At 35.8% G+C, this 23,412-nt stretch overlaps 1 protein-coding gene across 3 annotated transcripts; it reads left to right on the forward strand.

The window, feature by feature from the left end:
- Window positions 1-8,952: 8,952 nt before the first annotated feature.
- Window positions 8,953-21,772, forward strand: LOC140044931 (uncharacterized protein C1orf50 homolog). 3 transcript variants are annotated; one of them, XM_072089633.1, is made up of 4 exons: window positions 8,953-9,145; window positions 16,164-16,279; window positions 18,439-18,657; window positions 19,825-21,772. In XM_072089633.1, the coding sequence occupies exons 1-4, from the start codon at window positions 9,073-9,075 to the stop codon at window positions 20,032-20,034; spliced, it is 618 nt and encodes a 205-aa protein (XP_071945734.1). In that variant the 5' UTR covers window positions 8,953-9,072; the 3' UTR covers window positions 20,035-21,772. The 3 variants fall into 3 exon arrangements, with proteins under 3 accessions (XP_071945734.1, XP_071945735.1, XP_071945736.1); XM_072089634.1 differs by having other exon boundaries at window positions 8,956-9,115; XM_072089635.1 differs by lacking the exon at window positions 8,953-9,145 and adding an exon at window positions 9,866-9,977.
- The last annotated feature ends 1,640 nt before the right edge of the window (window positions 21,773-23,412 follow it).

Consider the following 23,412-nt stretch of genomic DNA (forward strand, 5'->3'; position numbering starts at 1 on the left):
CGGAGTGTAAGTGGTAATTCTTCTCTGAGGGACTTAGAGATCGGGAACCATACCCAATAACTCGCATTTTTCCGTTTTGCCTTTGATAAAGTACTGCTCCAAGACCATCCATCGAGGCATCTGTATGTAACACAAATGGTGAACAAAAATCTGGATAAGCTAATATGGGTTCACTCACTAATTCATCGATGAATTTATCCAATATGCTTTGGTGATTTCTTGTCCATTCAATAGGGGTTTTTGATGATGTTTGACCTTTTATCTTCTTTGACGATGTTTGTGACGTGGGTAAATCTTTCTTCAGAAGGTCAAAAATGGGTTTCGCCCTTTTTGAGAAATCTTTTATATAACGTCGGTAGTAACCAATCAGTCCCAGTACTTTCCTCACATCGCCAACTGTCCTTTGTGTCTTTTGTTTTAATGACGTCATGGCAACAATGTCTTTGGTGTCTGGTCGATACCCCTCTGCGGATACTACCTTCCCTAGGTACCGCACTTCTTTCCGAAAGAGGCTACACTTTTCAGGTTTGACTTTTACACCGTGCTGTCGGAATCGTTGCAGAACTTTTCGAATGTTCTCCACTTGTTCATGAAAATTTTGACTGTAGATCAGGACATCATCCAAGTACACCTCACAGATTCGATGATTAATGTCCTCTAGTACTGTTCCCATAAACCTTTGGTATACCGCAGGTGCGTTTTTCAAACCAAATGGAATCCTGTTCCATTGAAATAATCCCCATGGAGTCACAAAAGCGGTTAGGGGTTGGCTATTGGGAGATATGAATCCTTGATGATAGGCTTTTCCCTGATCCAAAGTTGAGAACCACTTTTGTCCACTGAGGCCATCGAGTACATCTTGCATTCTTGGTATCGGATACCTATCGGGTACAGTCTTTAAATTAAGTCCACGGAAATCACAACACAATCTAAGGCTGCCGTCCTTTTTTCGGACACATACTACTGGAGATGAATATGAAGACTGTGACTTCTTGATCCACCCCTTGCTTAAAAGTTCATGAATGTACTGTTTTACCTCTTCATACAACGGTCGAGGGATTGAAGTATATGATTTCTGTACAGGGATATTGTCAGTAAGTTGTAAGCTCATTTGTAATTCAGGGGAGCACCCAATATCAAAGTCTCCCTTTGAGAAAGTAGCTGACTCCTCGCGTAGCATTTGTTTGGCTACCGTCTGTTGTTCCGAGGTAAGGTGGTCTAGACTCACAGGCGGGTCCCATAATTCGTCCGTACCGCCTTCCGAGGTTGTAGCTCCTACTGTAACTTTGGTGGTTGGATTTTGAGAGTCGCCTTTTTTCTTGCTATACTCCGTTCTTGATTGTGTAGGTAACAATACGCTTTGTATTCCTTCCACATGTCCAACGGTTATTCTCCGTCTCAGCATAATTTCGTTTGGTGTTGGGTTATGCGCATACAGTCTACAGGAATTTCCTTGTATTTCAACAACAGTATCGTACATTTCTAGTCCAATTGATAGAAGATTTTCAACGCTCGGTTCAAACATAGCCATAACTTTATCTTTTGTTCCCATATAGGCTCGGCATTTTATTGAAACTGTCTCTCCTTTCCTGATGACAACATCGTTTCCGTCGAACGTAACAGTGCCCATAGTGCCAGTGTTTTCCTTGACCAAATTTATTAAACAGTCTACCTTCTTATTATGAAACTTTGGAAACGCTTTTATGGCATTCGGATGTAGTCGAGCCGGACCCATTATTATATGTTCCACAACGTTGTAACCGATTATTGGTTCACTTAGATTTGTTTTAGTAACTAGAAAAGGAACTCTGACCTGCTGTGTGGATTTTCCATCCAACGATAATTCAACAAACACCTCAGTCCATCCGTCGAATGGAAGATTCGTTCCATCGGCTGTACTTAGCTCAAGGTTTGTATCATCCAGTAGTTCCTTTAGGTCTCTCAGTTGCTGGTTTGGAAAATGTGTCTTTAACCAGGTCGTCGGCAACAATGAAACTTGTGCTCCGGTGTCCCAGAGAACCTTACAATTTACATCATTTAATTTACAATTTACGATACACTTTCGGCCAACCAGTTTGACAAGTCTTTGATGGTGAACAGGATTAATATGTCCTATTTGATTTATGTATCCTGGCAAACTATTTACATAAGGGGACTTTTCGGTAGAATTGATCACGCCTCGTCCCGTCTGGGTGATCACTGCTCGTTTCCCGCCTGATTTCTGCGTTGGGATCGACAACCACGAGCAAAATGTTCACTGCTTCCACACTTGAAACAGTGATTGCATCTGGTACCACGTGTGCGACATCCATCACATGCCCGAACTGCAGGCCGGTTTCCGTGGTTGTTGTTCTGGGTCGTGGCTTGTTGTTGACCAATTACACCCACTTCTTGTCGAATTTGATTTAATCCGGCCTGTAACATGTCCCTCATCTCGTGAGTGAATAGTTCAAAACGTTTGTTTTCATTTTGCTTTTCACAACCTGATCCCTTTCTCAAAGATTCATCCACATCCACTTTGCAAACTTTAGTCCTTCCTGCTTTGAGTTTAGCCAAACGTTCCTGGTAATTGTTTACCGCTATATTAAGCGCATCCATTACTTCCTCATCCTCAGCACCATTATCGTCCTGATTCTCAACCGGATTGACGTCACCTTCCACATTCTGTTCCTCTCTTTCAGCCATAGTTTCAGATGAATCCGGGCAGTGCCTCCAAAATGTTACCCCTGGTCAATGAGTACAGGGATGTTTTCCGTCGTTGAGAGATCTAAGAATAGTAATACACAATAAATGATGACAAGGATTTTATAGATGTTACACTCATATGTGGCAAATCTTTAATGGACCTCTTATCATCAAACATAGTAAGCTTAAAACTACAGTACATCTGCTACTGTATTTCATAACTCTAAAAATACTAACGATGAAGCATTATCTCTCAACTAAGGTCGTGTTAAATAAGTAATAAACCTGTAACACTTTTTCACCTTCCTATTATACCAAGGTGAACATCAATACAGTATAAATAATACATGACTTGTACTTGTGTCTATACCAAATATAACTCTCAAAGTCACTATGATCAAGTTATACTTCATACGTAACCTATAAAATAACACAATGATACTCTTATCTTAGTTGTCATAGTAACCATGCTGAATCCAAGGACGTTCCCTCCTGGAAAGAATGTTAACCTTGGCTTACCCTCTCATTATACGGTGTAGAACCGCAACTGTAACCATATTGTATGAACAACATATCTATCCTAAGGGTAATATCTATCATCCTGAACAATAACTACATTATGGAAATTATCTCTATAATACAAAATAATACAGAGAATAATATATTACTTTATAGTAATTGACACAATGAAACTTTACGTACCTAAGAATAGTAATACACAATAAATGATGACAAGGATTTTATAGATGTTACACTCATATGTGGCAAATCTTTAATGACCTCATGCCACCTATGCCCACCCTGTCACCTTGTGTACTTGGACTATTCCAAATTAGTCCGGGGGTTTATGGGCGTCACATATATTTACATTTATATGGATCAATTACAAATTATAACAGGCAACATGTACGTTATACATAAACGTCAGATAAGCCGTTGATTTCATCGCCCAAAAAACGTGCCAATATTTGTTATAACGTAAAAGATATCCCAACTATCCACTAAAGAGAGAGTTTATTAATTTACAATATTCTGTCACCGAAAAAAATATGATATACATTAAATTTTTTTAATGATAGGCCTACTTCCAGACGGTGACAAATTAAGAGTCTTGACTATACATCGTACCGTTTTTTAATGTCCGTTTAAAAATAGCAGAGAAATGCAGTTTGTTTTAATAGGCCTGAAGATATAGGCCTAATATGCAGTTTGTCCACTAGAGAGAGTTTTTTGACGGGCCTAAGTTCTTTTTTTAACTAAATAATTTGTCTGGTTGTGATCGTGTATTTGAGCTTGGATGGGGAGGGGGAGTTAGTTCATGTTTGGTCGATATGTTGAACGGAGGGTGCGGGAGGCGGGGGTATGATGTGAAGGGATAAGCCTACATACACCGTGTGTAACTGAATTGTCCGCCAGAGAGATTTAAAGGGCATCTTTACATAAATTTGTATTTAGTACATTTCTATGGATCAATTACAAATTATAGCAACAGGTACGTTCTATATAAACATCAGATAAGCCGTTGAATTCATCGCCTAAAAACGTGCCAATATTTGTTATAACGTAAAAGATAGCCCAACTGTCCACTAGAGAGAGAGTTTATTGAATTACAATATTCTGTCTGTCATCGAAAAATATATGATATAGGCCTACATTTCATTTTTTTAATGTAATATTTCCAGACGGTGACAAATTATGTCTTGACTATACATCGTACCGTTTTTGAATGTCCGTTTAAAAATAGCAGAGAAATGCAGTTTGTTTTAATATAAATAAGGCCTAATATGCAGTTTGTCCACCAGAGGGAGTTTTTGGACCTAAAGCTTGGTTCCCACTAGAACGTAACGCAATGACGCAAACGCAACGCAAGCGTTTTAACCAATGACAAGCGAAGTTATAGAAAGTTAGCAATCACAAGCGAATAAGCCATCGCTTGTGATTGGTCAATTCACTTGCGTTGCGTTACGTCCTTGCGTTGCGTCGCTAGTGGGAACCACGCTTAAGTTCTTTTTAACTAAATAATTTGTCTGGGTGTTCGTGTATTTGAGCAAAGGGGGAGGGAGTTCATGTTTTGTCGATATGTTGATCGGGGGGGGGGGGTGGGGTATGGTGTTTAATTACATTAAATGTACTAAATACAAATTTATGTAAAGATGCCCTTAAACTCCCTCTGGCGGACAATTCGGTTACACAAGGTGTAGGCCTATCCCTATACATAAATTGTATATGAATCAATTACAAATTATAGCAACAGGTACGTTCTATATAAACATCAAATAAGCCGTTGATTTCATCTCCCAAAAACGTGCCAATATTTGGAGTTGGGGGAGGTATAGTGTGAAGGGATAGGCCTACATTTGGCGATATTCTGTCACAGAAAAAAATATGATATACATTTAATTTTAAAATGTGATACTTCTAGACTGAAACAAGTCTTGACTATACACATACACATCGTACCGTATTTGAATGTCCGTTTAAAAATAGCAGAGAAATGCAGTTTGTTTTAATATAGATATAGGCCTAATATGCAGTTTGTCCACCAGAGAGAGTTTTTTGACGGGCCTAAGTTCTTTTTTTAACTAAATAATTTGTCTGGTTGTGATCGTGTATTTGAGCTTGGATGGGGAGGGGGAGTTAGTTCATGTTTGGTCGATATGTTGAACGGAGGGTGCGGGAGGCGGGGGTATGATGTGAAGGGATAAGCCTACCTACACCGTGTGTAACTGAATTGTCCGCCAGAGAGATTTAAAGGGCATCTTTACATAAATTTGTATTTAGTACATTTATGTGGATCAATTACAAATTATAGCAACAGGTACGTTCTATATAAACATCAGATAAGCCGTTGAATTCATCGCCTAAAAACGTGCCAATATTTGTTATAACGTAAAAGATAGCCCAACTGTCCACTAGAGAGAGAGTTTATTGAATTACAATATTCTGTCTGTCATCGAAAAATATATGATATAGGCCTACATTTCATTTTTTTAATGTAATATTTCCAGACGGTGACAAATTATGTCTTGACTATACATCGTACCGTTTTTGAATGTCCGTTTAAAAATAGCAGAGAAATGCAGTTTGTTTTAATATAAATAAGGCCTAATATGCAGTTTGTCCACCAGAGGGAGTTTTTGGACCTAAAGCTTGGTTCCCATTAGAACGTAACGCAATGACGTAAACGCAACGCAAGCGTTTTAACCAATGACAAGCGAAGTTATAGAAAGTTAGCAATCACAAGCGAATAAGCCATCGCTTGTGATTGGTCAATTCACTTGCGTTGCGTTACGTCCTTGCGTTGCGTCGCTAGTGGGAACCACGCTTAAGTTCTTTTTAACTAAATAATTTGTCTGGGTGTTCGTGTATTTGAGCAAAGGGGGAGGGAGTTCATGTTTTGTCGATATGTTGATCGGGGGGGGGGGGGTGGGGTATGGTGTTTAATTACATTAAATGTACTAAATACAAATTTATGTAAAGATGCCCTTAAACTCCCTCTGGCGGACAATTCGGTTACACAAGGTGTAGGCCTATCCCTATACATAAATTGTATATGAATCAATTACAAATTATAGCAACAGGTACGTTCTATATAAACATCAAATAAGCCGTTGATTTCATCTCCCAAAAACGTGCCAATATTTGAAGTTGGGGGAGGTATAGTGTGAAGGGATAGGCCTACATTTGGCGATATTCTGTCACCGAAAAAAATATGATATACATTTAATTTTAAAATGTGATACTTCTAGACTGAAACAAGTCTTGACTATACACATACACATCGTACCGTATTTGAATGTCCGTTTAAAAATAGCAGAGAAATGCAGTTTGTTTTAATATAGATATAGGCCTAATATGCAGTTTGTCCACCAGAGGGAGTTTTTGGACCTACAACGTTCTTTTTTAACTAAATAATTTGTCTAGGTGTGATCGTGTATTTGAGCTTGGATGGGGAGGGCGGGGGGGGGTTCATGTTTGGCCGATAATATGTTGAACGGAGGGGGTGGGAGGGGGTGGATGGTGTGTAGAGATAGGCCTACACCGTGTGTAACTGAAGTGTCCGCCAGAGAGAGCTTTTAAGTGCATCTTAATTTACATTTAGTACATTTATATGGATCAATTACAAATTATAGCAACAGGTACGTTCTATATAAACATCAGATAAGCCGTTGATTTCATCGCCCAAAAACGTTCCAATATTTGTTACAACGGTAAAGATAGCCAAACTGTACACTAGAGAGAGAGTTTATTGAATTACGATATTCTGTCACCAAAAAAAATTTGATTTACATTTAATTTTGTTAATGTGATACTTCCAGACTGAGATAAATTATGAGTCTTGACTACATCGTACCCTTTTTTAATGTCCGTTTAAAAATAGCAGAGAAATACAGTTTCTTTTAATATAGCTATAGGCCTAATATGCAGTTTGTCTACCAGAGTGAGTTTTTAGACCTACGCTCTTTTTTAACTAAATAATTTGTCTGGGTGTGATCGTGTATTTGAGCATGGATGGGGAGGGGGAGAGAGTTCATGTTTGGTCAATATGTTGAACGGAGGGGGAGGGGTATGGTGTGAAGGGATAAGCCTACACCTTGTGTAACCGAATTGTCCGCCAGAGAGAGTTTAAGGGCATCTTTACATAAATTTGTATTTAGTACATTTATATGAATCAATTACAACATAGCAACAGGTACGTTCTATATAAACATCAGATAAGCCGTTGATGTAATCGCCCAACCGTTTACGTTTATTTATCAATGTTAATTTAATGTTGAAATCCAGTCGATTTTGGTTTACATGATATGTTTTCAATGTTGAAAAAAGATTGAAAGTAGGTAGTTATAAATTATGCTTTCATGTTTTAACCCTTTTACAGTATTACGTTTCTTTAGCAATCTCATTTCAACGATAATTTAACGTTATAATCGAGCTGGCTTTTGGTTAAAATGGCAACATGATTTGAATTGAACATTGTGTTACGTTTATAACACAATATAATGTTAACGTTAATTCAACGTTAAAATCCAGTTGGCATTTTTGGTTAAAATGACAACATTTTTTCAACATTGAATAAAGGTTGAAATTACATATGTGTTAACGCCATTATTACGTTTGTTTTTCAATCTTATTTCAACGTTAAGATGTATTGTCCCTTTGACTAATTCAACAACAAAAAAATTATTTTAAAAAAAAGTTGGTCATTTTGAAGTATCATAATAGTTCTTAACTTTCACCAAAAATTAGTCGAAAACAGTTGATTTAAAATTAAAACAAAACAGTAGACACAAGTATGAATATTTTCATAACCCAATTTATCCATTTTTACTAACTTAACTTATTTTTAAATGCAGATGTCATTTGTCCATTCGTCTACAAGCCTTTCGTTTTACTATTACAAATGTCTTAATTAAATGCACTGTGTTGAAGGGTGCAGTATGTTTGAATTTACAGTTTGTCTGTAATATTTCTGCTACAGTATTCTGTAGTATTCTGAAAGATATGCTACTTAAATTAAAACAACAATCATAATGAATGTTACATTGATTAAATATTAGGCCTAAATTATTACCCGAACCTTACTTTCTTAAAAAAATACAAATAATAAGTCAATCTATCAATATTCATGATAGTTAATACGCTTGCTCCTATGGAATTTATAAATTATATCTCAGGTTTAGGAAGTCTTTTTATGTTTTTACATTGTAATGTTTAATGTCTTTTGGAAACTCAGACCAAAAATCCTTTTTTTTTAGATTCCACACATCATTTTTTTAACAAGGCTTGTTCTTGTCATCTGTTTTATAAAACTGTATGTACTGTGAAACAATAAAAATGATATGAAAAATTAATATGATTTTGAAATTATGAAGAATCAGATATACAGTAATTCGGTAAATAATGGCCAATGTAGTACACAGTAGTAGTATAACAATAATTGTATAATAATATGCTGCGCAGGAGGCCCGGCCTAGCTATGCTAGTTAATAATAATAGTATTACAAAACACCTCGGATATGTCGACGCAACTCTAGGAAAAGTGACGCTTTAGTAACGCAATTTACTTACAGAAACAAAGTACATATAATTTTTCCCTCTAAAAAAATGGTATCGTCAGGAATATGTTCCCCCTGGCAGACATACCGTCTTGCAGACATTACAGAAACAAAGTACAGATATTTTCCCTTTAAAAAAAATGGTATCGTCGAGAATATGTTCCCCTGGCGGACATACCGCCTGGCAGACATACCGCATGGCAGACAGTCTGCAGCAGGATCTCTATCATATAAGTTCGGTGGTACTGGTGTGTGTTTATGAGGAGAGAGAGAAAAGAGAGTGTGAGGCCTAGTAAGAAGAAGCATACACTGTGACAAACCGTAATTAAAAATGATACGAACAACAGAAAGTTTGGCAAATCAGCAAACTACAGGTAAAAGTGGTAACGCCGGTTTTCTACCATGTAGGTGGCCTCCTTTAATATACTAGGCCTAGCTAGGGCCTAGTTAGGCCTACTTACTAGGCTAGGGCCAGGCTAACAGTAACACTCTAGGCCTAGGCCTAGCTAGGCCTAGTAGGGCTACTAGGCCTAGGGTAGATGTACCAGACCTCGGCAATGTGCCAAACCTCGGCAGGTTGTATTTATATTAGTTATAATTAATTAAATAATTGATATTTTGTGTTTATCTTAACGTATAATATACTTTATTTATAGGTGGTAAATATAAACCACCGATCGTTTACTAGACACAAGCGAAACATGTCTGCCAGTAGCCATAAAAACTGAAACCTGAAAACCGGAAGTGACATTTCAGCAAAATAGACCAATGAGCTAACACGTGACTGTTCCATTTAAAGTTCTAGGGCATGACAAATTACACACGAGGGACACGTCTGGGATTGAAATAGGCTCCTACTGTAGTGTGTATCAACATTCCAGAATATTCCATTTTCAAACCAATGAAAAAATATAGGGTTTATGAGGGGTGTTAAGATGTTTGGTTGGTAATTAATGATATGTGCCAGACTTCGGCACCTAACGGAAATAACTAATTAAATTAAATTATTTGCAATGTTGTTTATTAAATTTTATTCAAAATATAATTGTTGGTAAAATAAATTTAATATTGCTGTTTTTTGACTCATTTATTTCACATCTGGCCATGGCTAGGCCTAGCCTAGCTAGGCGCGGCCTGCTATTTCATCGACGATCGATTGCGCAATCGCTCGCGCGTAATTCCAGGGCTTGCTTGGGCAGCGTATGCCGAGGATTGGCAGACACATGCCGAGGTTTGGTAAATAAATAAAAAACACATTTTTTATTATTGCTTGTTAATTATAAATATTTATTTGATAATTCATACTGTATTTACTACTTATATAAATACTAAAAACTTTACCAAAAAATATTTTGTGATGCTTTTAAAAAATACACGTAAATAACGAATTTCCCTGTAACCTGCCGAGGTCTGGTACATCTACCCTAGGCTTTAAAAACTAGCTAGGCTGCTAGCCTCATACATAGTTTAAATCCGGGACGATTCGGCCCACTTTTGGTGGGTTCGGCACACTTTTGGGCCAAAACATCCCACTTTGTGGGCCGAACGAAACGTCTCACTTTGGACCAAATTCATATTCATTTTTGTTGGTATTCATCAAGTTTATTAATTTAATTAAGGTGTTTAACAATCCGTAATTTATTGATATTGACAACAATAATGATAGCCTAGGTAGGCTAGGTAGGCCTAGTAGGCTAGGTAGGCCTATGATAAATATAAAAAATAAATTATTTAAAAAAACCTATTACTTCGAAAACTTTGTTTATTTCTTGCATTCGCCAAGCAGTCAACAAAGGGCGTAACTGAAAATAAAGTTTGGGAGAAAAAAAATTTATTTTATGCTTATAAAATACATATCAAAGCCGATAAATTTAAGTGTGCCGAATCGTCTCAGGGCCGAATCGTCTCGGCTATGTATTGTCCCGCTACGTCACAGTTTAGCCCCGCCTTATAATCAAGAAGGTAAACAGACGATCGGCCCCATCATAGAGAGAGTCCTACTAAACACCAAATGGAAACAAACAAGACTCAGAATGTTGCAAATACCTACCAAACGAGAGAAGATAATTATATAACATCTATATATTAATGCTACTAAATTTTTTTTATTTACGTATCTCCTCCAAAACCACTGAACGGTACGTGCTCACATTTTATTTATTTATTTATTTATTTAGGTTTAAAAACACATACAAAACAGCAGCCATTGGCTGATAACGTTCGTTTACAATCAATATACATATATAATTAAAAGTAAAAGAGGCACAATTACAAACAGCATAGAAAAATAACTATATATTATAAAACACAAAATACAATATTATTCGTTCATAAAATTGAGCACGTCATTATTATTATTATTATTTAAGATTATTATTAATATTTTATATACATTATTAAAATTATTATAATAAAAGGTCGAAACGGCATCTAGAAAGTGAGAAATAATCATGGAAATCAAACCTATATCAGTTAGCATTAATGAACTTAACAATCGTAGGTATGGCAGACCTTTGGTATCGTTCAGTTTTACACCTGGGGGGAAGGAGACTTCCGGTACTAGTTGTATTAGACCTAAGGGTTCTCTTCTGCCCGCGGCAAGGAGGTAGCATGTCTCGAAAACAGTTGGACTTGAGTAACCCCCTGCCAAAGGACAACACAAGAGTGTCTCTCCTTGCCTCGAGAGAAGGTAACCCTGTAACCTCTAGGGCATTGTCATAGGAAATGTAGGTAGCACCTAACATTAGTCGACATGCTCTTTTCTGGATGGTCTCAATGCTGTTGGCCATTTTCTTGGTAATAGCACCATGCCATACCTGGCAAGCGTATTCCAAGATGGGCCTAATGTAGGAAGTGTACACAGTGATTAGGTCATCAAGAACAACATTGACTTTTTTTAAAATACATAGAGCAAAGAGTCTTCTTGATGCCCGTGAGACAATATCTTGGGTGTTGAGGTCCCACTTCAAATTACTTTGAATTATGACGCCAAGCAATCTCATATGTTCTACTACATCAAGGTTGGAGCCATTTAGATTAAAAATGGGAGACGCAGCGTCAACGCTGATGTCTTTCAAAAAGTTAACAGTCATTATATGGCACTTAGAGGGCTTTGGGATCATATTATTCTTTTTACACCAATCATTAACATCATTAAGCATCTCTTGCATCGTAGGCCAAGCTCCTTTACTAACTACCTCTCCCAGGGTGAGGTCGTCTACGTATTTCCACCTTCTGCAGCTTCCGACACAGGCATCATTAATGAGCACCAAGAATAACACGGGACCAAGCTTAGTCCCTTGCGGGACGCCACAGGTTATCTTACTAGAAGTAGATGTACATCCAGTATATTTGGTATTCATGGTGCGATCGGTGAGGAAGCTGCAGATGGTGGGAATTATAGACGACCTCACCCCGATGTCGATTAACTTCTTTATAAGAATGGAGTGGTCAACAAGGTCAAAAGCTTTGGTGAAATCAATTGCGCACAGATTAACGTAAGTTCCACCACACTCAAGATCTTTGAGCACCGAGTCAATTAAGCTTATAAGATAATGGGAGGTCGATGATTTCTTCCTGCTTCCAAATTGTCTAGAATCTAAGCTAATATTTATATCCTCCACGATCCACTTAACTAAAAACGATTCAAAGACTCTGGCTAATATGGGGGTAAGGGAAATCGGCCTTAAGTCGTTAAGTGATTTAACACTATTAACCTTAGGAATTGGAATGGCGGTTGCTTTTTTCCAGGCGCTAGGGAATGTTCCTTCTTTAAGGGCACAATTAAAAATATCAGCAATTGGTGGAGCTAATTCAGGGGCAAAGTCTCTAATTAACCGTGCAGGTAGGTCCTCGGGGTGACCTGCCTTTATTGGAACTAATTTGCTAAGTAATGCTTTTACTTGCCCGACAAAAATATATGGGGGTTTATCATTTGCTGGCAAATAGGCAGGCAACTTTTTAATATCTAATGGTGTTAACTTATTGCAAATACTGGAGAAATGGCTGTTAATGTTCTCCGCAATATCTTCATCGGAATGGCCAGGCATACTAAATGTAGTATGTTTTTTCATGTTACAGAGTTGTTTAATCCCCTTATGCCATTTGGCTGCATTGTTAGACTTTAGATTCTTTAGGGAATTGCGATAATACGATTGTTTGGCTTCTCTAATTCCAGCTTGCACCATGTTACGGAGATTCCTCCATTCCTGCGTTTTACCATGCTTTTCATACGATTTCTGTCGAGCATCTAGTAGATTCCGAACTTTAGATGTCATCCATGGTCGATCTGCTTCTCTCACACGCTTAGTAATAACTGGAAACTTATTGGAGTATGCTCCATTTAGCAGAGAGATAAACTCGTCGGTTTTTGACTCAGCATCAACTATATTGTACACGTTATCCCATTCATATGCTGTGACCACTGGCACACTAATGGTTATTGATGAACCGCACACGATAGGCTATGTCACTTTCCTGAATTTTAAGGATAAACACTAAAAAAGGCAAAAAAATAGCAGTAATTTGACGTCTCAGTGACCATGTTATGTCACTGTATAAACTACGCAACCTCCTCTGTTGTGTACCGCCATGGCCGAATCTACAAATACCATGCCAGGCCGCTAAAACACCAGTCTTTAGTCAACCGTATCGAATGATCGCGTCGTTAAAGTTAATTACACCTATTGTTTGAACAGAATATTTTTTGTAAATCACGGTATGGCTCAGTGAGTAAATCGCCGTGACCATTGATATTAGTGTTTTGTACGTTGGAGTTCGAATCCGCGACATGCTTAAAGCTAAAAATCAAAACTAGAGCTCAATCTAATAATCATTACAAAACTAGCAAAAGGGATACGAAACCTCACACACACAAAAAAAGAGCAAAATATAATAAACCATGAAATTGAAAAAATGTAAATGAACAAAAAAAAAAGTTTAAAAAAAAATCTTATCTTATTATCAATATTAACGAAAAATTCTGACGAACAAAATATCACAAGGAAAAATACACTTGAAATATAGTTTGGTATTTAATAGGCCTACTTTCGTTAGTGTCCGCGTGCATCATCTTATTTCAACATCATGCATTTTTTGTGTTGATTTCAAGTACGAAAAAGGCTGTGGTTTTATTATGCCAATACTTTACATTTCAATTCTATAAATTACCAATTCATATGTTATCAATGAAATGTTTACTGATTATCAGAGTTCAACCTTCATCTCCCTCTCATTAGTACAGTAGTACATGCACGTTGTTACTTTCTGATGCGCACCCTAGATTAATATTCACACAGCACAATTTTGTAGCTCATAGTTACTTAAAAGTGAAGGAATACTTGGTGTATAACAAAATCCATGGCTTTTTATGAGGGAAGAGTGCGCTTATTATGATACTTACTCATCCCACGCGAATTAGTATATAACCATATATTGAAGCCGACAAAGACCGTGCGGAACACGGGTTAAAAAATATTGCTTCATATTTGAAGAATCTACCATTTTTTAACAAGAGGTATTAAATCTGAGCATTATGATGGACGGACGAGAATTTTTAATTAATATAAGTTAACTTACAGATACATTACTTGTAACATTTTTGTTACGGACGGACATATACACACAATATATAATTGGTCAGATGTTTTGGCCTACTCTGACAATGACATAATTTGAGTAGTACATTTGAGAATACTTGTGAAAAAATTCGCAAATAATTCTCGAGTGAGACTCACCCCCACGACCTCCAGATCAGCCAGATCATACCTCTAGACCACCAAGCTTGCGCTGATATGGCTAGTGGTTAGATGCAAATTTGTTCGCAAGTAGTCTCAAATGCATAAATGTGCTGCTTGCATAGCATTTATTGTCAAATATATAAAATATTTAAAATTTGGAGTTTGTACACGACAAAGTTCTTAAAATTATTTAAAAAACCATCAAAAAACAAGATAATAAAAAAACACATCAAAAGATACAAAGAACATACAGAGAAATTCCAATAACAAATTGTCATGATGCCTACAATAAGGTAAGACACAGTTATAGTAATACTAAATCTTATTTAGATGTTTTACTGTTATAATATAGTTATGAAGTTCAGAATAAATTACTTTCTATATATACCAGACGGACTAATAATGGGATCAATAAGATATGAGACGGTTGTGCGAGTATACGCTGTACCATTTTAGGGGATCGCAACTACATATTTAGATTTGAAGTCGAATACGTTTAACTTTGCTATTTTATTAGGTTGTTTATGAATTCTCTCTAAGAGACCCATGTCATTAGCTGTAAAAGGCTGCCGCCCCAGACTATAAAACAAAAATAAATCACACTGGACATCATCAAATTATAATATAATTCAATAATTTTTGGTTCTGCCCAGGTTTGGTGGGACGATTCCATCAGGGACAATTCGGCCCATGCTTGATGGAACAATTTGGCCCATTTGTAGGCAAACCAATGGTTGTTATTATGTAGGACTAGGCCTACAGTAGTGTCTATTTCTATTTGTAGTAGAATTCATTGAATGACATTTACAATTAGCCAATCATTTTTATATAATTGTTACTGTATTTTGTCATATCTAGGAGGTATTTTGATTATACATGTTACCACATTACACCCACAAAAATGCCTCCCTTGATTAAACTCCCTCCCAAAACCCCCCTGAACACACGCCCCGGTGTGTTTATTCAAATATTAATGCGAAATCAGTTTTTAAAATGTTTTTACTAAGCAATGCCATGTTCAAACATTAGTAAGATGATATCCAATTTAGTTTTAATTAAAAAGTAAAAAGTCTTACATTCCTTGTTTAAATAAATGATAAGATGATGCATTGTTTGCATTTCTCGCCATACAGGGAATAATTGTGCTGTTGTAGCATAGCAAAAAGCTACACACCTTACTGTTGCTTTATTTATAAGATTGTGTAGGGAATAAAATACAAACTGTTTGTTTCTAGACACAAAATTCAGTTTGATTAGCAATATTGCTGAACAAAATAAAATGTTTTTCTTCCAGCAGCATGTATGTATGTACAGTAGTAACTATGTAAAACAGGACAGGTTCAATATCTATTCCAGATATATTGTTTGAAGGTTTGCATGGCGAAATCCATGTATATTAGTTCTGAAAACAACGGTTGAGTTTCTCGACGTTTCGATCAATATGCTTTCATCGTCCTCAGTCCGAGTGAAAATGTTCCAGATATGTTTTTATCCTGAAATATGTTTTTATCCTGAAATATGTTTTTATAAATGAATAAATAAAAAATCTAAAAACATTTTGATCTAGTCTTAAATGTGCCTTATCTTGTCAGCAGTGTAATTAATTTCTTTATTGTTTTCTAATGATGTATACCTTTGTAAACATAATGTGCTTATATTAATTATGATTGTACGTTTTTTGTAGTGAATTTAGTAGAAGTTGGTGACAGTCCTGGTGGAGTTAAACTGGTGAATGCATATCGCACAAACAGAACCACTGATGTCACAGATATTGTAGAACTTGCCAAACAGGTTCAAAAGGTAATTAACATGTTTAAAATAAAACTGATCTATTCATGCAGATTTACTCCACCCTATGGATTGGCTTTGACAATGGATTGGCTTGACAATGAATACTATGAATTTACAATGAATGGTTTGACCAAGCAATGAATGGTGTGGTTTTATGTGCAAAGGCTTGAAGATGAGGTAATACTAATCCAAACCTACATGTAATACTCAGCGTTTTCCCCAGGATTAACATCAAGCATCACGCTTCCGCCAAATTAAACAGATTATCGAGCATTACAACAATCATGGTAGCTCAGTTTATTGCTGTTTCTTGGACGCTAGCAAAGCTTTTGATAAAGTGAACCACTGGACACTTTTCAAGACCTTAATTGACAGGAGTACCCCTTCACCCTATAGTTAAGATACTGAGGTCATGGTATAGGAATCAGGAATTTGTTGTCAGGTGGGGTAGTTCCGTTTCCGATTCTTTCACTGTTCGTAATGGGGTTCGCCAGGGAGGCGTTATGTCTCCTCTACTTTACAATGTGTACACTGATCCGTTAACTGTTGAACTGACTAAAAGTCAAAAGAAGGTTGTGAAATTAACAGTCTTAAACTGAATTGCCTAAGCTTTGCCGATGACTTGGTCCTTTTGGCTCCGTCAGTTGGCTTACAAAGCCTAATTGGACTCTGTGAAGGTTATGCTAGTGACCATGATATTACTTTTAATGAAACCAAATCCAAGTGCTTGCTATTTTTCCAGAAAGTCCGCAACCTCAAAGGTGTTCCACATTACCTTTAAATGGGGCACCTCTAATCGTTGATAATTCAATATCTTGGTCATGTGATCAGTAATAATCTGAGTGATGAAAGTGACATCAAACGTCAATATCGATCTATTTGCATTAGGGCCAACTCTCTAAATAGAAAGTTTGGAAAATGTTCTACTAAGACTAAATGTTATCTATTTAAGAGTTACTGTGTCAGCATGTACTGTTCAACCTTATGGTGTAGATATAATAAGAGCACTCTGAGATCACTGAAAGTATGTTATAACAATGCCTTACGTTTGCTGCTGAAGCAGCCTAGAAATTGTAGTGCAAGCATGATGTTTGTCTTAAATGACGTCCCATCCTTTGATGAGTTCATTAGAAAATCTGTTTTTAATTTTAAAAATCGTGTAAACGCAAGTAGTAATTCCTTGATCATGGCCATTAATCGCCACGTTGTTAATGTGTCAAGAATGCACATACTGTACAATGGAATGCTTTGTTGCATTGACTTTATATATTACATATCTTTGTTTTTGTTCTATGAGCTGTTAGATTAAGATTTTTTTTTTCTCTCTTTTGCTATTAGATATAATATTATGTCACCATGATATTTCGAAATAAAAAGATGAATGAATGAATGAAACTAGCAAATAGGAAAACGATTGTAGCCTTCTTGAATGTATTATACGACCAAAGCAGCTAGCATTGAATTGCGCCTAGAAAATCAATCGCGCCTTTGTCATTTGATGATGTGCGTATGTTACCGACGAAAGAGTAAATCCCACCGATCCATAGAGAGTCGATTAATTCAGTGTGATATTAAAAATATCATTGATATTTATTTTTTAATACACATAACATTTTTACAAGAAAAACAATACAATCAATCATTGTTTTAACTGAAAACTTTATTTACAATATACAAGTTACCACATTTTAGACAATTCAGACAACAGCCAATACTAGAGATCGAAAGAAAGACATTGCAGTAACAAAACACGTGTTTACATCTCTCGGCGGCGGCCCGTGAAAGTGAGTCTCAGTTGTTTAACACTTTGTTACACAGTCTTTTGTTTCTTGGCTTGCATCGTTTAGTGGTCATGTCACGTGTCTCGTATGCATTAGGCTCTTTATGCATGCCGCGCCTCAGCTCTAGAGAAAGTACATGTTATTAATCTATTTTTAGATTGGTTGTGGTTGATATTTTTAAGCGTCACGGATAAGGTTTTAAGCGTCACGGCCGACCGTAAAGCGTGACGGTAGAGAACCCTAGCATCATGGTACAGTGACGCTTCAAAGGCCTGAGGAGAACACTGAATACTATGTACATCCTTTTGTAAGGATTTCTGTATTTCATATGGTTTTTTATATGGTTGTGTTATGTTTATAGTAACTTTCGTTTTTATTCTAAAATAGGCAGATGAATTTACACGAGCAAATGCAGGAAGTAAGCTAACAGTGATAGCTGATCAGATTCGATATTTACAAGAACAAGCATGCAAAGTACTACAAGAAGCCAAGAGAGATGCAGACTTGCACCATGTTGCCTGCAACTTTAAAAAATGTCCAGGGAAGATATATCATTTGTACAAGCGTCCTTCTGGACAACGTTACTTCTCATTGTTGTCATGTGAGGTAATTAAAATACAAAATTATAATATACAAATAATGTTCTATGAGTTCAATGGATAGAATATTTTTATGAGTTAAATAGATTGAACATTCAGGCTTTCAACCAATGAAAATATTATTCTCACTTAAATTTCAAGACTAGGCTATTAAAAATGGTAACACTTGGATTTTGCCAACAGAATAATATAGCAGTATAGACTGCGCACACTACAGCTAGGTGCACAGTCCTGGCTTAGTCATCATTCAGATGAATGTAAGACTAATTGAAATTGTCGTTTATGACAGAAGTCAGCCATATACACTACAAGTGGGGTTTTGATTGTGCATTCTTCACCAGCCTACCAGTATACCGGTTGCTGCTTTCATATTTTGATATTGAAGGCGGGCCAGGATGCTAAACCATTAAAGAAAAGCACTTCCATTTTGGTCACAAGTAATCACCAGATTTTCCTTTTACAGCGCAATAGGACTACTTGAATGACATGTTATATTAAATTAATGGTTCCAGGTCGATACGGCCCTGAGACGATTCAGCCCGGAACTATTCGGCCCACTTTTCGTGGGACGATTCGGCCCACTTTTGCTCCGAAACATCCCACTTTGTGGGCCGAAACGTCTCATTTTAGGCCAAATTCATATTAATTTTTTTTTTGGTATTTATCAAGTTTTTAAAGGTGTTTAACAATCTGTATTTTATTGATATTGACAATGTTGATATAATATATATAATAAATTACTAAAAAAAACATAATTTTATATTCAATTTATTACTTCGAAAACCTTGTTTATTTCATGCATTCGCCAAGCATCCAACAGAGGGCGTAACTTGTTTACATCGTTCGCATGACTAAAAAATGATCATTTTCGACAATGTTTTCATTTTTGTTTGTTTTATTGCATCTTTATCCCTAGTAGTACTACCATATCGTCTCGGTTTGAGGAAAAAAGCTTATTTTATGCTTATAAAATGCATCAAAGCCAATAAATTTAAATGTGCCGAATAGTCCCGGGCCGAATCGTCCCAGGGCCGAATCGTCTCAGGGCCGAATCGTCCCGTTACCTAAATTAACCAATCAAATAGCAAGGATACACTTGAGTCTGTTATATATTAAGGCATGTGATGCATTATTAACTAAAAGTTTAATAGTATTTCCATTGTCTCTTCCTCAGAATTGGGGTGCCTCGTGCCCTCATGAGTACTTGGGAACATACAGATTGGAATACGATATGTCATGGACACCAGAAAAAGATATGGTACGAAGAAGTAATGAGATTGGCCTGATTGATAAGGTACTTGACATGCAAACAAGCATTGAGTTCCCTGCTCAGCCAAATTTTAAAAACATTACAGACGCACCAAACAAAGATGAAGCCACCTAGATTCTTTGCAATGCTTCTTTGATTTGTTAACACATAAACTATAACCTAATAATGTTATTCATTCATACCACAATACTGGTATTTGTAAATAAAATATTAATAATGATGATAAATGATTTTATAATATAATATCTAAAGACTGTATTTACAGTACACATGAATATTAGTATTGAAAATAAAATAAATGACATAAGCAGGCTATAGATTAAAGGCTTATTTACACTAGGACGATAACGATCGACGATAAATAGATAAGCATGCATTTTTCTTATATAAAACAAACTAATTTAGAAAGTTTTTCGTTCTAGAATTATAGAATACTCATTTATTCTGTCTTTGATAAAATAATATTTTGTGTAAAATCCAATCAAATGACGTCATGATCAATAAACAAAAAATATCGTTGTATTGGCACGATATTATTGCTCTTACTAATCATGACGTCATTTGATTGGACGTCTGAAAATATCATTTTCATCAAAGGAAGCATAGATTAGATGGTTCCTAAATAGTCATAGAATAAAAACTTTTTAGATTTCTTTTGTTTTATGTATGAGCAATGCATATTTGTTTATTTATCGTCGATCGTTATCGTCCTAGTGTAAATGGGCCTTTACACACCATAAGTAAATCTGTAGCGAATGCGCAAGTAATTTTGTTTGTTGTTCAAGTTTACATTATTCCTTTAATAATATAATGCGAGATATTTGGCTGAAGTTATGTTAGGTTGCCATTTGCTGTTCAGATCAACTTGATTGGCCCAATAATTAAGTTGATCTGAATATAATTTTATTAATTTAATTTCCATTGTTAGTGTGTGTTATTAATTAAAACATGTACATGTGGGTCAGATATAATATTTTAATAAATTAAACAAATTTTGTTTTAAAATGCTTTGTACCGTATGATTATTTTTAAATTGTAGTCATTTCTCTGCAACAAACAAGAAAATTATAATGTTTGGTAACAAACTAAATGTTAGTGTAGGACACCCACAAAAAATTTAGGTGAATTGACCTTTTCAATATTTCCATTTGATAACATCTGACATAAACAAACTTTCTCTTCAAACACTTTTTACCTGGTTCTCTAGACACTAACCGTCACTAACATTAATAATTTTTAAAACTAGAACTAGTTACAAATGATTCCTAAAGCTAAACAGTGGTTATTACTGAGTTACAAATGATTCCTAAAGCTTGGTTCTTAATAGGACAACGCAAGTTTAACGCAAGTAATTTAACCAACTGATTATTCAAACTGTTGATTGTCATTGGCTGTGTTCGGAGGTAAAATCAGTTACATGTGTAATTAGTGATCATTTGGACGATGAACAATTTACATGTGTAAACTAACAAAAAAATACTCAGCAGGGTCATATTTCATGCATCTCTTTACACTATAAATCTTGCGGTTAATCAGCTTGCGGTTTAAGGTGTAATTGAAAAATCCACCTCATGAGGTGGATTTTTGAAACAGCTAGTTTATCTCAAAATTTACACCACACGCAACCATTACAGTTTACACATGTAAATTTGTTCCGTCCGAACAGGCTCATTGGTCAACTCGCTTGTTTTGTACTTACTTCCTTGTGTTGAATCCAAGTGAAACCAAGCTTTTAGGAAAATCGTTTAGGAAATGATTTAAACAATAGAAAAATGTAGATGATTCAACCATGAACATTGTACTGCAAGTTATTATGACAAAATAAATTGATAATGAGTAAGAAATTACAGGGTATTAGTATAAAAAGAAACGGTTAAAATCTAAGTCATTTCAAAACTTTAATGAAACGTGTGATATTGTAAATACAGAATCAAATGAATTGCAATGTGACCACATAGTGTACTATTTCTTGTGTTCATTTTTAGTAGATTAACTTCCTTGTTTATCATCTTGTTATGATGACTGCAGTTTCTTGAATGACTAGTAAAAATAAAAATCAGTAAATAAGCAGTTTTAAAACATCTACTGAAATTGATCATTTAAATTGGAGAAAGGTAAATTTGTATTTTTATTTACCTGTTTAACCGTTACCTGGTTAACTTGCTTGGTTCTCTCAAATTCCTTGACCAATTCTGTATATGCATAGCTACTCCATCCACGAGGCTGTTTTTTCCAATTCCATTTCTTGTTTTTCCTTTAGGTATAGGTTCAGCAGTTTCATAAATTAAAATACACATGCCTGGAATGGTCAGCCCTCTCAAAAAAAAGCATCAACGTAACCTGTTCCAAGTATATTGCAGTACAGTATTTTTATACCATTCAAACAGTTTTAAGATAGCTCCTTTTTCTTTGAAGTTTTTCTTTTACTAATCCAACACGGTTTCATAAATTCAATTTTCTTCAAATGTCTTTTTTACCATTCAAACGGCTTGCCCATCTATTAAAAAAAATTATCACTCGTACTGCATTTCAAAATGCAATTCAAAGTTTCTTTTAAGGTGTGTGTGTACTGAAAAGCCTATGATTTGGAACGTTTTTGCCACTCTGCAACTCCCCTCAAGCTATATATAATCCAATCATTGGTCACTTTAGAGACAACAGCAGACATAACATACTGTATCTTTGTATTTGCTTCCACATTTGTGGAAAAGACTAGGTATTGTTGTTGTATTAACTTATTCTGTACTTCCAAAGCACCTCATTGCAAATGAGTCTGTTTAATGGGTTCCTTGGCATCTCTATATTTTTATTGTTTTTGATGTTTCTATTTGGTTAATTTAGGGTCAAGCATGTCTGGAATCATCTGCCAACTCCATCAACACCAACCTCTTCCCAAGAATATTTTAAAAACATCTTTTTAAACAGGTACTAGAGCTCCAATTTTGTTCAATTAATAGAGTAACATTTAAACTCTTTCCCCAATCCTATATTGACAAATATCGTTGGTGTCTTTGTAACAGCTTTTCCAACTATTTTGTCATTTTAAACCGAACTCCATTTCAAAATGCTAGCCCAAATGCTGTTATTCTGTGTACTGAAAAGCCTGTGAGTAGGAAAATATACATTATTAGTATTTTACAGTGCATTTGAATTTTTAAACCAGAAAATGTTTTATTTGAAGTTAACAATTTTATACTAATTTATACTTGCCATAAATTTCCATTGTTATATTATTATATGGCTCCCTGTCAATTCCTGTTGATTTACTGATCAGTTTGGATACAACAGCAACAGCAGGCCAATATTTTTATCTGCCTCCACATTCGTCGTAAAAGACCAGGTCTCGTGGGGGTATTAGTGTTTGTGCCTGTACTGGCTGGAGATGCATCAACATCAGCTTGCCCTGAGTAAGTATCATCTGCAAATGTGACTCTACGATTATCACTGGACTGCCTTGAATAAAGAACAGTCACTCCACTGAAGCAATTGATT

Source organism: Antedon mediterranea, chromosome 3 (genome assembly GCF_964355755.1).
Source record: "Antedon mediterranea chromosome 3, ecAntMedi1.1, whole genome shotgun sequence".
NCBI lineage: Eukaryota > Metazoa > Echinodermata > Crinoidea > Comatulida > Antedonidae > Antedon > Antedon mediterranea.

Excerpts from the sequence above, each read along its gene's own strand:
- LOC140044931 (XM_072089633.1), top strand. The coding sequence starts at position 9,073 with ATGATACGAACAACAGAAAGTTTGGCAAATCAGCAAACTACAGGTAAA. Across the intron at positions 16,280-18,438 it reads TTGCCAAACAGGTTCAAAAG|GCAGATGAATTTACACGAGC; the intron begins GTAATTAACATG and ends ATTCTAAAATAG. Across the intron at positions 18,658-19,824 it reads TCTCATTGTTGTCATGTGAG|AATTGGGGTGCCTCGTGCCC; the intron begins GTAATTAAAATA and ends TCTCTTCCTCAG.